Source organism: Dromiciops gliroides, chromosome 5 (genome assembly GCF_019393635.1).
Source record: "Dromiciops gliroides isolate mDroGli1 chromosome 5, mDroGli1.pri, whole genome shotgun sequence".
In the NCBI taxonomy this organism is placed as follows: domain Eukaryota; kingdom Metazoa; phylum Chordata; class Mammalia; order Microbiotheria; family Microbiotheriidae; genus Dromiciops; species Dromiciops gliroides.
In genome coordinates, this window is record NC_057865.1 from 108122069 (window position 1) to 108137425 (window position 15357).

Here is a 15357-nt window from a genome sequence, read left to right on the forward strand (position 1 = left end):
TTAAAGTTCAAGCACTCTGAATAAGAACCTACACAACTCTATGAACTCTTTGATGGACTCAAGTGCTTCTGCCAATGCTCAGTCTGTGGGAGCAGGAGAGTGTCTGGAAAAGATTGGATTTGGAGTGAGATTTGGAGTCAGCATCCCTCATCTATTATATAACTCGCTTTATAACCAGGGCAAGTTACTCCACATGAGACTTCAGTTTTCTCATCTGGAAAATGAGGGGAATTGGATTGAATCAGTAGTGTCAACCTCAAAAAGAAATGGGGCCAATACTCATATATAAGGATTCCTATTGGCGCCGTGTCTACTTAATTAAAATTCATTGTTATCTGCGTAATAGAATTTTATTTTGTTTCAGTGTTTTCCAGTTACATTTTAATCTGGGCTGGGCACTCCAGAGAGTTTGGGTACATATGACCCAAGGATACATGTTTGACCACCTGGATCGGATGATCTCTAAGGTCTCTTTCAGCTCTAACCCTTTGATCATAGAAAGACATATTGTATCACAGATGCTGTTTATGCATGTTGCATGTTCGTTTGGGGATTTCACAATGAATACAGCTGAGGTGTTCAATTAAGTGCTTTCAGTGAGGAAAAAAACAAGGGATTTTCTCTTTCAGAGATGAATCAGTTACTAAAGTTTCAAAATTGGGCACCTTGGAGATGAGGGACCCATTAACAGAAATCGCTTAAATGTGAATTAGAACTCTATTTTCCATTGGTTTAACACAATCCAGTGGTTTCATTCAGGTATTGATTGTTTTTGTTAATGAACATATTAGTTTGGAAAGATTTAGTCACATTGTAGGAAAAAAAAGTAATTAGATCATGACTGAAATATAAAGAACTGGTCATGCAAAGCTGAACCAAGCAATTTAGAGATCTGAAACCTCATTATGACTCATTACCTCGATAAAATCAATGTGGCCTTGTGGATAGAGTGCTAGAATTGAAATCTGGAAGGCCTGGGTTCAAATTCTGGTTTTGACACTGACTGTGTGATGCTGGAGAAGTCCCTACTTCTCATTTCTCTTTCATTTGATCCAGACCTGTGATTTCATCTATGTAGAGGATTCCTGCTACAAGAAATTCCCTACACCTATGCAGATAGCTAATTTCTCCATCTCTTACAGTCTCTTACAACTGACTAGGGACTCAGAGAAGTTGTCCAGCTAGTATATTGTCAAGGGCAAGACTTGATCCCAGAAAAACCTGGGACCAATCTTACCCTTGAAATACACTGGCCACTGTCTTTCCTTATCTATAAAGTAGGGATAATGCTAGCTAATACCTACCTCAGAAGATTGTTTTCAGGGTGAAATGAGATAATGTCTTATAAAATGCTTTGTAAACCTTGAAGCTTAATAAATGGGAATTATTATCATTATTAACGACTAGAGAGTTGTAGGTCTATGAGATAATTCTTCATGGTTTCCAATTTTTTCCTCAGCTCATTTTTATAAGGTGATCCTAGATGCATGTGGAACCAGAATGTTAATGACTCACACTGCATGTATTGCCAGAAAAACTGCAATTTTGAGGGCTTACTGTACCGTGGCAAAAGGTGGAAGGGAGTAATTTACATCAACAAGTGATACTTCTCTCAGATTGCAAAATTGACTGCCTCTATAGCAAGTCAGATGGAAGGTGTATATAAATCACGTCATTAAAATGACTACAGTGTTACCCCATGAAAACTCAACAAGCAGATTAGAGTGGGCCAGACAATCTACAAATGACCCAATAGTAAATATGCAAATTGAACAGTGACAGCCTAATAGCAAACAACCCCCGCCCGCTACCTCCATCATCAACTTGCCATGAGTGTGTAGATAAAACAGTCTAGAAAGGCTGAAGCAAACCATGCTGTTTGATGAGGTGGAACAGTTATTTGGGTGCAATCCAGGATAGTGGTGGATGGCTGCTATCATTGTTTATATATACAGAACAGGCAGAACCTTTGTTGTCTCAAAGGTGTGGAAACAGGAGAAACACTTTGTCTTCTATAAAGAAACAAACAAAATATATACAATTGATATATACCTATATGTATATATAATGGGATATGTATATTAGTTTATGTGCATATACATATTTTTGTTATTCATTTATTCAGTTGTGTCTGACTCTTCATGACTCTATTTTGGGATTTTCTTGGCAAAGAAACTGGAGTGGTTTGCCATTTCCTTCTCCATCTCATTAGGAGGAAACTGAGGCAAACAGAGTTAAGCGGCTTGCCCAGGGTCACATAGTTAGCACGTGTCTGAGACTGGATTTTGAACTCTTAAAGATGTCTTCTTTGATTTCAAGCCCAGTGCTCCATCGCACCGTGCCACCTAGCTGCTCCCATATGCATACATACATACATACATACATACATACACACACACATATATACATACAATCATTATAATAGGTGGATGTGGATGTGTTCTGAGATAGTTTATTACCACCCTTTTCTCCCTACCCCTGTTTTGTCTCTGGAGATTTAACCAGTCACACCCTGTTATAACAATTAGCTCCTCTTTTAAACCCAGGGTCAATAAATGACCCCTTTTGGTCCTCATGGTTTTCCTCTGTGGCTTTATGGAGTTATTATTAAACGGAAATTTAAGAGTATAATTACAATCCTCAGAGCCTCCAATTAGGAAAATACCTAACATTAGACAGGGATTTGTCTCTTCCCTTTAATTTAAATTTTTGTTTATCTCATGTTAACCCCTGCCTTCTTTATGGCTAAATTCAAGTTATCAGAAACATTCGAGTGAAGAAACGAGCAGAACATGTTGCAATGTCTGTAAAGGTATAGGAATAGGGAGGGGCCTCAGTCTTTGAAGAGCTACATACAACCATAAAGTATTTCCAGGTCTCAGTTTTTGAGGCCAGGCCCATTCAATGACTGAGGGCTGGATAGGAGTTGAGACAAAAGATGGCTCAGTTTAGAAAGACCAAGGTCACCCACTGCATCCTGGGCCACCAACCAGTCTTCTTGACTTTTGTCTTGCCATTGGACTTCAATGACCCTGGAGGAGAGAGTGATGCTGGTGACTTTGAGTAGCTCTGCCATATCCAGTTCTCTCATAAGTCAAGACATCACCCTTGTAACATCATTGGTCTTCTTCGAGAAAGAAGGATGAACAACAATAACAACAACTACAATTTCAGCCAGAGTCTTCTGGTTCAAGATGCCCTTAGAGCTGACTGCCCTCCTCAGTCTCTCTCTGCTCTGTTATAGCTCAACCCTATTGTTCCTGTGTCCCAGTTTCTATCTATCTCTGTTTATTGCGTGTTGGGCTGGCAAGGCTTACCCCATTACCACTACTGCTGCTCAGCTGTCAAGCTCCCTCCAGCTTCCACTCAATCTCTCCTCAACACCATGTGTGTTTATTTAGGAACTCTTGTAGGGACTCCATTCTGTCTATTGGCTCAAAGATCAGGTAGTCCCAAATCCTTGTCAGGGTAGACAGTGGAACACTTGTCTTTGTAAACTATGAATCCCAAGGTACCAGATAGCTCTCAAACTCCTCTTACTTATAAAGTTAGTCTGGAAGTAAACATCAGTCAAAGAACTAACACATGTACTAAATGGATAGATTTAAGTATGAAATAACATTCTGGAGAAAAAGGAGAGATGCACCATAGTGTAATAGAAAAAAAGGCAGAAAAAAGCTTGTCAGAGCAACACTGCTGGTACTTACTCTAGTAGCTATGTGACTAAGAAGCCAGTCATGCACTTAATGCCCAAAGCAAATCTCTTAGATTCTGAGTTATGGGTAGAATGGTTGATCTACACATATAAAGGGAGTATCCACACAAGGATATTTCCACAGTTATGGAATCAAAGAATAACATAACAAATATTAATGTTTTAGAAAATAGTAACTGTCAGATGACACCGAGAGAGGCCCATAATGACACTGAGGCATCCTGGCCAAAGGGTCAAATTTTGGGTTCTTTACTATACCTGATCAGAGATTCAGGTATAGAAAGGGCCTTATGGGTTACCTGGCCTAAATCCTTCATTTTGTGAGTAGGAAACTGAGGCCCAAACCAGTGACTCAAGATCCCAAAGGTAAATTTTAGCATAGATGGGATTTGAATAGTGTCCATTTTTCATCCTTCATATTTCATTGCTTCTTTCATTACCATTGCCTTATAAAGACCTATGCTTGCTTCTTAAGCAAATCTTAATACTAAATTAAAAAATGTTTTGATGCTTTTTTTGTAAAACTTACATTTCCCAATGTCAACCCCCCACACTCCCCGTGCCTGCCATAAAACCCTTTCTTGGAGCAACAAACAATAATAAAGCAAAATAAAATTTACCTGACAACATCTAAACCCATGCCACCATCCTCAGTGGTATTCTGTTCTTCTCTATCAAGATGAGGGACATAACAATTAGTCAGTAATCATTTATTAAGCACCTACTATGTGCCAGGGACTGTTCTAGCCCTGGGAATACAAAAGACAGTCCCTGTCCTGAAGGAGGTCACAATCTAATGTTGGAGACAACATGTAAACTGAAAAGGGGGTGGTGGTAGAAGGGTGCCCAGAGTGGGGGCATGCTGAAGCCCATAGCTGGGTGGGAAAAATGATAGAATGACTGCCCTAGGTGTCCTCCTTAGTGAAGGCTCTAGGAGGAGATTTCTGATGTCTACCTTCCTTATTCCACTCAGAGGAAGGGAATGACCTTTGGGCTCAGGGATTACTGAGGAAGTCTGAGTTTCAGAGTTGATGCCATCTGGTAACATGGGAGTCTTGGAGATCAATCATGTGGAAAATGATGCGTCTTTCTTCCTAAGTTCTCTGTACCAAGATTAGCCATTGTTAAACTTGACTTCCTGCTGCTTATATCTATACATGTGATATTTTCTACAGTGCTCAAACAGATGAGGTGGAAGCTTATGTAGTCAGTATAGACTGTTTTTATAGGGACAATGATCTCTGAAGTTCCTTTCAGTGCTATGAATCTGCGATAAATGTTTTTAATTGGTTAATCATCTTGAGGAAAAATAGGGATTCATCCCACCTACGGTGTTGATTTTAGAAGATAACTGGCCAAGCAAGAAATACTCTCTGGCTATTAGGGTTCACATGATTTAATGTGAGATTGTTTGAAATAAGATTGATCTGAACAATAAAAACAAAATTGGTCATACCAAGTAAACTTTCCCACCAGAGACATTCAGGTCTTCGGCATTATATTTTCCAGTTATCCAACATCTTAGAAACAATCGTTTAAATTATGATTTTATATGATTTGCATAATTTATGTGATTTTTGAAATAACTGTAGTAAATTTAACTTATTTTTAATTTTAATTTAAATTCATAAATTTAAATAACCATGTATTAAATAACTGTGTATTCCCCCTCCCCATTTGTTTTCCATGACAGGGGACCAAAATTCTCCAGATGTTCATGTGGTATCTGAATCCACGGCAGGTCTTTGATCTTTCTCAGGAAGGGCCAAGAGATGCGTAAGTTCTGAAATACTCACCAGGATACTCACTGGTCAGCACTTTCCTTTATTCTTTTGCACTGGGAAGAAGAACCTGCTAGTTTTGTAACAAGCTTCAATTTTAGATTGACCTAGGAAAAAGTGGTCCTATAATAGGTTATGGGAGAGAGAGAACTCTCTTCCATCAGTAGATGGAGTACGTGCCTTGTAGTTGGTTTAAGATTAGTGACACAGTAGATAGAGTGCTGGTCCTAGAGTCAGGAAGGCTTGAGTTTAGATCAAACCCAGGATACTTACTATTTCTATGACCCTGGGTAATTCACTTAACCTGTTTGCCTCAGTTTCCCCAACTATAAAATAGGGATAATCATTGTAACTACCTCAAAGAGTTGTTGTGAGGTTCAAATGAGATAATATTTTTAGAGTGCTTAGCACAGTGCCTGGCAAATAGGAGGTGCTATATGAATGCTAGATGAAGATGAAGATGATGATGACGACGACAATAATAACTCTTTCCCCTGAAACATACTGGCTGCATGACCATCGAAAAGCCATTTAAACTCTCAGTGTTCCAGCCTCTTAAGTCTCTAAGACTTTAAGCTCAGTTGTTGGTATACACTGGAAGAGGACATTTCTATTCTTGCAGATCTAGACCCTCAAAATCTTGTGGCCACTTTCCTGACCACTACCTCTATCTCTTAACCGCCTTTGTTTTTCTCACCTCCCAAACTACTTATTCATCCCCTTTCTCTTTTTTAGCTATTCCTACTTATTTCTCTGATCACTTCCCATCAGGCTTATTGACCGACTTCTTTGAGTGTACCCGAATGCTTATGTATATGCAGTTGTTAGTAAGTCTGAGTGTGTGTCTGTGCGTTTATATCCTTGATGTGCATGTATCTTTGGGTGTGTTTTGGGTAGGTATTTGTTGGTATAACTGGATGGGAAGAACGCTTGAATGTATGTGTGGTTATATCTGAGCATGTGCGTGTTCATGGATGACAGGGCGATGGGTGATGTGTGGGAAAGTCATTGTACCCCTTCCAGAACTATTCCTGAGTTCCCTTGGATTGTCTATGTATAAAAGTGGCTTTCTATGAGGAAAAATTTTAATCCTTTTTCTTTATGCTTTTAGGGGAGGGGAAGATAGGGAGGAAAGGTAAAGGAAAAGAGTGACTTTTTTACATCTCCCCATTGAGTGTGTATAGGGGTGGGACATAGTAAATACTGGTTTAATAATATCTAAAATAAACCTTAGTAAACTCTAAAATACTTTATGTGCTTCAAATAACTATATTAATGTGCTTTTTTTGTGGGGCAATGAGGGTTAAGTGACTTGCCCAGGGTCACACAGCTAGTAAGTATCAAGTGTCTGAGGCCGGATTTGAACTCAGGTCCTCCTGAATCCAGGGCTGGTGCTTTATCCACTGCGCCACCTAGCTGCCCCAATAACTATATTAATATGAATTATTATTTAACATAACTTTGGAGCAGGGAAGCAGCATAATAGAGTCAATATAATAATACTAGCATTTATAAAAACACCTTAGATTTGCAAACCTGTCTCATTTTTATCCTTACAACAACCTTGGGAGGGAGGTACTATTATTACTTCCATTTTACAGAGGAGGAAACTGAGGCAGACAGAAGTTTAATGGCTTACCTCCAGGACCACACATCTGCTGAGCATCTAAGGCAGGATTTACATTCAGGTCTTCCTGATTCCTGGCCCACTGTTCTACCCATTGCACCTAACTTCCTCAAAAACACACAGCACTTGGAGTGAGGAAGATCTAGAATAAAATCCCATCTCAGATATTTAGTTGTTGTGTGATTCTGGGTTCGTCACTTAACCTGCTTGAGCGCTAACTTCTTTACCTGAAAAAATGATAATAATCATTTTACATACTAGAGATAATATGACATAGAGAAAAGGGGATGATTTGGACTCAAGACCCAATTCTGATCCCAATTGTGCCACGTACTTTGTTACTTAGAATAAGTCATTTGTTTTTTCTATCTATAAAATGGGGAAGAATTGACTATCTCTGAGGGTTGTTGTAAAATTCAAATGAGATAATATATGGAAAGTACTTTGCAAACTCTAAAGTGATCTATGAATATTCACTATTATCTGGTCTGACATTTTGCCCATGAAGATACTGAGGTTCATTGACTTTAACTGGTTTGCTAGTGAGTGGTCAAGCTAAGCTAAAACCCAATGAGATCAATGGATTTGATCTTTGTAAAGCACTTAGCGCAGTGCCTGACAGAGCACAGTGCTTAAAAAAATGCTTGTTGCTTCACTTCTCTAATGCAGTCCTTTCCGCTCTGCCATGCCTCATCCTCTTCATTGTGAGTTAGTCAATCAATATTAAATGCCCACTATGTGCCAGGCACTGTACCAAGCACTGGGAATTCAAAGAAAGGTAGAATCCAGCCCCTGTTCTAAAGTTCACAGTCTATTGGGGTGACAACATGGAAACAACAATGTACAGTTAAGCTATGTCCGGGATAAATAGGAAATAATCAACAGAGAGAAGTCACTCGAATGAAGAAGGATCGTCCCTGTTGCTGTCACTTAGTTTGTTGTTAGAACCATCTAAAACAAGTTTTTAGTATAATGGGAAAACCGACATATTAGGAGGTTACTAGAGAATATGGTATTTGAAAGAAAATTCCTGCTCAAATTCTCTTATTCTATTACATTCTGTGCCACTAGGGTTTGCTAGAGGATTTCCAAAAGCCCTTTCCTCTTTGAGCTCAGTCATTCCTCTGTGCTCTGTCCTGGCTAGATTTAATTCATGTCTATACGTTTCAGGGAACACTGAGAAAAACGTCAGTGCAAAAGAAAATGTTTAATTGGGGGGGATTGCTTAATTGATGCTTTTGAGGATGAGTATACTTGAAAACTAATTTAATACAAATATTTTTTTGGAGGAGATGAACCACTCACCTTTTCCATGGTATACAGCAGTGCCCTTTTTGCAGACCAGGTGAGAGAATGCCAGAACACTGAAGATGACAAGACCTGATTTCAAATGCAAACTAATATCAGGAACAGGGAGGAAAAAACCCCAACCCCAAACCAACCCAAAAGAGTATAGTCTGTCGTATCCGTGTGTGTGTGTGTGTGTGTGTGTGTGTGTGTGTGTGTGTTCTTTCCACCTACATGCTCTGGTAAATTTAGTAAATTTGATAGTAAAAAGTCTAGCCCAGAAAAGTAATGTGAGCTAGGAAGAAAGACCCCTAGATCTGAGTCAGATGCCAGAAGTTTACATCCTAGCTCTGCCGTCCTCCTGCCTACGTGACCTGGCACAAACGACTGAAACTCTTCCCTAGGCTTTGGCTTCTCTCCCTCACCCCATGTAGTTAATGAATTGCCATATCTTACCATTTCTACCTCTGTAATATCTCTTCTATCTGACCCTTGCTCTCCACTCAGGCAGCTACCATCTTAGTTCAGGCACCCATCACCTTTTGCTAGATTATTTCAATAATCTCCCAATTGGTCTCCCTGCCTCAAATCTCTTATGGTTCCCCAAATAATTTTCCTTAAGCACAGATGTGATCATATGACTTATCCACTCAGTTGGTTTCAGTGGCTTCTTATTGCCTCTAGGATAAACTATAAACTACTGTGTTTTGATTTTAAAGCCCCTCAAAACCTGGGCCCTGGCCTGTGTGTCCAGACTTGTTCTATACCACTTACCCTTTCTCCGCTTTGGGATGCAGCCAAACCGGCCTTCTGTTCCTCATGCATGACAGATACTCCCTCTCTGCACCTTTGCAGTAGTCATTAAGCATGCCTAAAGGCACTCCCCCCTCACATCTACCTCAAAGGCCTCCTAGCAAGTAGGGGAACCAGGACATCTTGAAAGAAATGAAGCCATTCTTGGTCACCCCTCCCCCCAATTGCTAGTGCCATTTCTTCCTAATAACCTTGTTTTTAACTACTTTGTATTTACTTAGGTTATATTTATGCCATACACATACACATATATACATACACATATATACATATATACATACATATATACATATATATATATATATATACACATATACCATACACACATTGATATACATCTACATCTATATTCTCATATAGAGTTGTCTCTTCCATTAGAATGTAAATTTCTTTCAAGTAGGGATTGTTCCTTTCATTTTATTTGTATCCTCAATGTCTAGCACAGTGCCTGGAATATAGTAGGTGCTTAATAAATGCTTGTCCTTTGATTTACTAGATAATCCCCAAGGTCTCTTCCAACTCTTAATTGCTGATTCTTTGATCATATTGGATGACAAATGAGGAAAGGGAGCTAGGATCAATCATGGCATTTCCCTGAAAAGTACAAGTAGCAGAAATACAAAGGCTGTTGTAAATATGGTTCTTACTGAGGAAGGAAGAAGAAAAAAGGGAGGAAAAAAGGTTGGAAATTTTTTTAAAGGGTCAAGGCTAAGTGAGGGATAGACAGTGCTGAAAGAAGACCAAATTGATGAATACAATAGTCAAAAGGAGAAAAGGTAGAAATGTTGCGCCCTTTTAAATTCCAGACATACAGTTGATAATTGGATACCTTGGTTCCTTTCCCATCTTTGATGCTGATATTAGTGTTTCTGCTTCCTATTGTCACTCCAGTGGGACCCCCCCTGATGCCACTGTTGTATGGGACTTGAGCTCTGTTTTCACAGCGCCAGCTTGTCGTGTGGTCTTTCTTTTGTTAACATGGACTTTTTTCTTTCCTCTGCAAGGCTCGAGCTGTATAGAAAAGTGCCGAATCTTCGAATCCTGGCCTGTGGTGGGGATGGAACGGTAGGTACATGCAATGTTTGCCTTTTTTATTTGTTGCTATTCTCCTTTGGTTTCCATAGGATAACAAGATTTCTTTATTCCTACCTTTCTTCCTTTCCTTTATCATCCCCAAGGTCTTGCCTATCAAATAGTGATTTTTCCGCATCTTGTTTCTTCTATATCTAGTTAATCAAATGGGACATTAACTAGGTTTAAAAATATATAATAAGTGAAAGCAACTACCATAGCCTGTCAGAATCACTGTCAGGAGGATGACAGATTGAATTTCTGAGGAAGGCAAAGAATGAATATTCTGGTCATTCCTTTTCCTTTCCTACTTGCAACTACCCCATTGGAAATCTTCATTAAATATCTGTACTATTTTAATAGCTTTATGACCTAAAGTAGGAAGAGAATCTCTACTTCCATTCTAACTTTTACAAAGTGCCTACTGTGTGCAAATACATTTTATTGGGTTCTGCAGATAGAAGGACAAAAGAAAAAAAATTCCCTGATCTCAAGGAGTATATAGGGTTCTACATGCTCTTATCAAGTTAATCTGCATTAAATGCTCTTTCTTCCTGTCTCCCCCCTCCCCAAGTCTTCCTGTAGTAAATTAGTCCTAATTCCTTAGTCTGGCAATGAAAAGCAACCTGAAATGTGGTTCTAACCTGCTGCCTTTTTTTTTTAAGTATTTTATTATTTTCCAGTTACATGTAGAGATAGTTTTCTTTTCTTTCTTTCTTTTCTTTTCTTTTTTTTTTGGTGAGGCAATTGGGGTTAAGTGACTTGCCCAGGTTTACACAGCTGGTAGATGTTAAGTGTTTGAGGTCAGATTTGAACTCAGGTCCTCCTGACTCCAGGGCTGGTGCTCTATCCACTGCGCCACCTAGCTGCCCCAAACCTGATGCCTTTTCATTGTCTACTTCTTTAACCAGACTGTAGTTAGAATCTCCCAAGTACACCATCTTAATTTTCACTTCTATGCCTTTGCTCCTGTTCTTTAGTGGAGAAAGGCTCCTGAAACTTTGCCTATCGTTCAAGGCACATGCTGCTTTCCCTGAGCACTCTAGGCCTTTGGTGATTTCTACTCCTCTTCTGTATTTTTTTTAGTGAGGCAATTGGGGTTAAGTGACTTGCCCAGAGTCACACAGCTAATAAGTGTCCAGTGTCTGAGACCAGATTTGAACTCAGATCCTCCTGACTCCAGGGTGGGTGCTCTACCTACTATGCCACCTAGCTTCCCCACCTCTTCTATATTGTTGTGATAGGCATCATCCCTACTCTCTGTACTATTCTTTTGGCACCTGTACTGTCTTTGGATACTACTACTTTATATTAGTGAAAAATCTAATATCATTATTTTACTACTCATGTCTCATGTCTCCTCTTTTGGCTAGAAAGCTTTGTGAGGGCCTGAACCATGTATGTATTGCATGTCTTAACATTCTCTTACAATTCTCAGCAGAATTTATTAATCACTTATTGTGTGCCAGGCATTTTGTCAAGTGCTAGGGATACAAAGGAGTGGAAATACAGCCTTTGGCTTCCAGGAGCTCACAAGGCACATAAAAAGTACACACATATTTATTGAAATAATGGATGGATGAGCAGATTAAATCTGTATTATCTTAGTCATAACCTAAATTTTAATGCCACCCTAGATTTTTCTTGTATGAAGCTTAAGGGATTTCTTTTAGCATTTTAACTTGGCCGTGTTCTAAACCTAATAATTTTGTTTATTAGTAACAAATACAAAAATAAATGAAAATGACAGATGTATCACAATACACACATACACACACACACACACACACACACACACACACACACACACACACACACACACACACACACACACTGTATTGCTTAGCCTGCAAATGAATGGGGGTATTATCCCAAACTTCTCAGGCTCTGTTATCTTCTTGAGCACAGTTTCATTAGCTCTTGTTTTTCTTTCATTTCTTTGTATGATTTCCCTCCCCTTTTCAGCATACACAGCAGAAGGCGGCACATTCTCAGTTTTGTGAAGAACACAAAGCTCTTACATTTGACAAAAATTAATGCTTCATTGTCTCCCCTAAAGCCATTATGTCTTAGAATGAAAATCTTACTCAAAATGCATCAGCCTGTGATAGCCTGTGCTAGAAACAAAGCCAGCAGCCGGGCACTGGATGGTTGCCGCTGCTGTGGCTGTCACTACTCTGGTAAAAGGGGAGGGCTTGTATTCAGGACCCAGCTACCCACTAAGCAAAGAGAAGAAAATGATTCTCCAGATTGGGAAAGAGTAAGAATAATCAGTCTACATTTCCTCATCTCATGCCAAAAAACGTCCATATCTTTGTATTGTAATTTCTCAGGCAATTAATTAATCGAGCAGGCTCCTTTGTCTCTTACATGCCCAGAATCATATTGGGTGACTTGGAGTGAGCAAAAGCCAAGACATTGTAAAACATGGCAACTTTCCCTTTAGGAACTTGTTCTGTAACCATCAAATTAGAAACGGGGGCAGCTAGGTGGTGCAGTGGATAAAGCACTGGCCCTGAATTCAGGAGGACATGAGTTCAAATCTGGCCTCAGGCACTTGACACTTACTAGCTGTGTGATCCTGGGCAAGTCACTTAACCCTCATTGCCCTGCAAAAAAAAAAAAAAGAAAAGAAAAGAAAAGAAAAGAAAAGAAAAGAAAAAAAAATTATAAAAGTACCTGGCAAGGAAGACCTATAAAGGAAGTATGGCTTCATAGACTGAGTGATGGACTTAGGGAATAGAAGGCTTCAAATCCTACTGTCAATAACTATCTATATGAACCTGGTCAAGTTGCTTAACTTTTCTGATACTCAGTTTCCTCATCTGTAAAATAAGAGAGTTGTGCTAGATGGCCTCTAAAGTTTGTTTGTTTTTTCCTGAGCTTTGTATTTATGATCCTTTGATTGGTTCTAGGGCAGCACTATAGTCTGACCTCTTTTGTTATCTTGTTTTTGCAGTTACCAGGAAAAAAATCAGGGACTCAGAAACACGATGCTTTATGTCTCCTGATATTTAAGCTGGAGTTTGTTTTCATCTTGTCCTTTACTGACTTTTTTTTTCCCTGCTGCTGCAATGCAGGCTTGTTTTTGCCTTTTCCTGCTATTCTGAAGAAAAGAATCTTTAAAGTTCTCTTGTTTGTTAAGGACCTCTTTGCAAATCTGTGTGTGTGGGGGGAACACTCCAGTTCCGAGGCTTTAAGGGAAGAGAGAGGAAGAAGGGCATACAGGACATTAGTGATTACAATACGGAGGAAATAAGAAGGAAGGAAAGTTGTGGTCAGTCATGTAATTGTAGGGAGAATGGCTATTATTAAAGAATAGCCAGGGGAGATCAGGATCCCGCTCACCTTGGCCAGAAGATGACCAGTTCTGAGTTGTCAGTCAGACCTCAGAGGAAATTTTAGGACCTTAAAATTAATTGCACTGTGAGTCAGGAGGGCAGGTTATGGATGCCTCTGAAGGTTTTCTGGTGCCAAAAGATAAAGGTTTCACTTCATGCTTTCAGGGTCATTTCAGATTTTGCCCCATGGCTCACTGAAATGATGAGATTTCTGAGCATCTGGAGCTGGTTTCGAAAGTAAATCCCTTGATAAGAATAGGGAATGTCTTTTTTATTCCAACCAAATGTACTGTTCAAGCCTTCCTCCACTTTTAGCAGAGAAGAGATATGCCAGGGGATCAGGGAGACACAATTCACAGTCAATGCCCTTCATAGAACATCCATACTTTACAACTACTGAGCATGGTTTTGATCTCCTTACCTCTGTCATCAGTAGAATCTGATAAAAGTCCAGAGGATAATAATTCAAGTGATCATAGATATGGTCTCTAAGGCCTTAGAGGGAGCTATGCCAAAATGTTACAGACAAGCTGATTTTGAATAACTACAAGAAATAACATTCTAATGAGAGCTTTTCAGTAATGGAATGGACTCCCTTATGAGAGAATCAACTTCCCATCATTAGAGGTGTTAAAGCATAACATGGATAGCCATTTCTCAAGGTTGCTTGGAGAAAGGAATCCTTTCTTTGGGAAGGGGGTTTGACCAGATGACTTCTAAGGTTCCTTTTTTTTTCTTTTTTTGGGGGGGGGGCAATGAGGATTAAGTGATTTGCTCAAGGTCATACAGCTAGTGAATGTCAAGTGTCTGGGGCCGGATTTGAACTCAGGTCCTCCTGAATCCTGGGCTGGTGCTTTATCCACTGTACCACCTAGCTGCCCCTTAAGGTTCCTTTTAACTAGTAGATATGTTGATTTCAATGTCCAGTAATGCTTCATGGATTATTTTATGTAGGGATACTTCCTCTTACTTTGATTGGTACCTGCTTTTATTTGTTTGGGTTTTTTTAGTTCTCATGAATTCATATTCTGATTTCCTTTCTCTGCTGTCAGTGCCAGTCTGTGGACTCATTTCCTACTGGAATGACTAATTGGTGTAGTTGACAGCAATTGCTCATTCTGATGTGAGGTGGGTTGCATAACTAGTTGAGCAAATTTGTAAGCAACATGTTACAACTGAGTGGATGGGTCTCAGGACTTATGGCTTTCTGACATTTATGTCAGCATTAGTTCAATTCCAGAAGACCTAGGGTTTGAGTTGACCACAAACATAACATAAACTAGCACCATAATATGGCCTCCAAAGGAATGAAATCAATCTTATACTGAATCAATGGAGGACTTAATCATAGGAGCCACTTACTACCTATGTGACTTTGAAGAGTCTTTTAACCTCTTTGAGCCTTGGTTTCCCTATATGTAAAATCAGAGGGTTGGATTGGATCAAGTCTAAAGCATGTTCCTGTCCTAAATTTATGATGCTATGAAGTAATTTTCATCTAATACAAAGAACACTGGATCTGTCATCAAAAGACCTAAGTTTTAGTCCCAACTCTGTCATTCTTTAGTCCCATGACTTTGGGCAAGTAATTTCTTCTTTCTCTACTTCAGTTTCTTTATTAGCGTAAGTGGGGGGGCTAGGCTTCCAGATCTCAAATTCTACAGTTACATACTCTCTATTGATCAAATCACATCTGTAACCTTCTGTTCAATTCTCCATTTT

At 39.4% G+C, this 15357-nt stretch overlaps 1 protein-coding gene across 1 annotated transcript in view; it reads left to right on the forward strand.

The window, feature by feature from the left end:
* DGKI (diacylglycerol kinase iota) overlaps positions 1-15357 on the forward strand; it is a 599484-nt gene that overhangs the window by 300624 nt on the left and 283503 nt on the right. Inside the window, 2 exon segments of the mRNA XM_043965727.1 lie at positions 5409-5491; positions 10228-10288. Coding sequence (XP_043821662.1) covers positions 5409-5491; positions 10228-10288 — 144 coding nt within the window.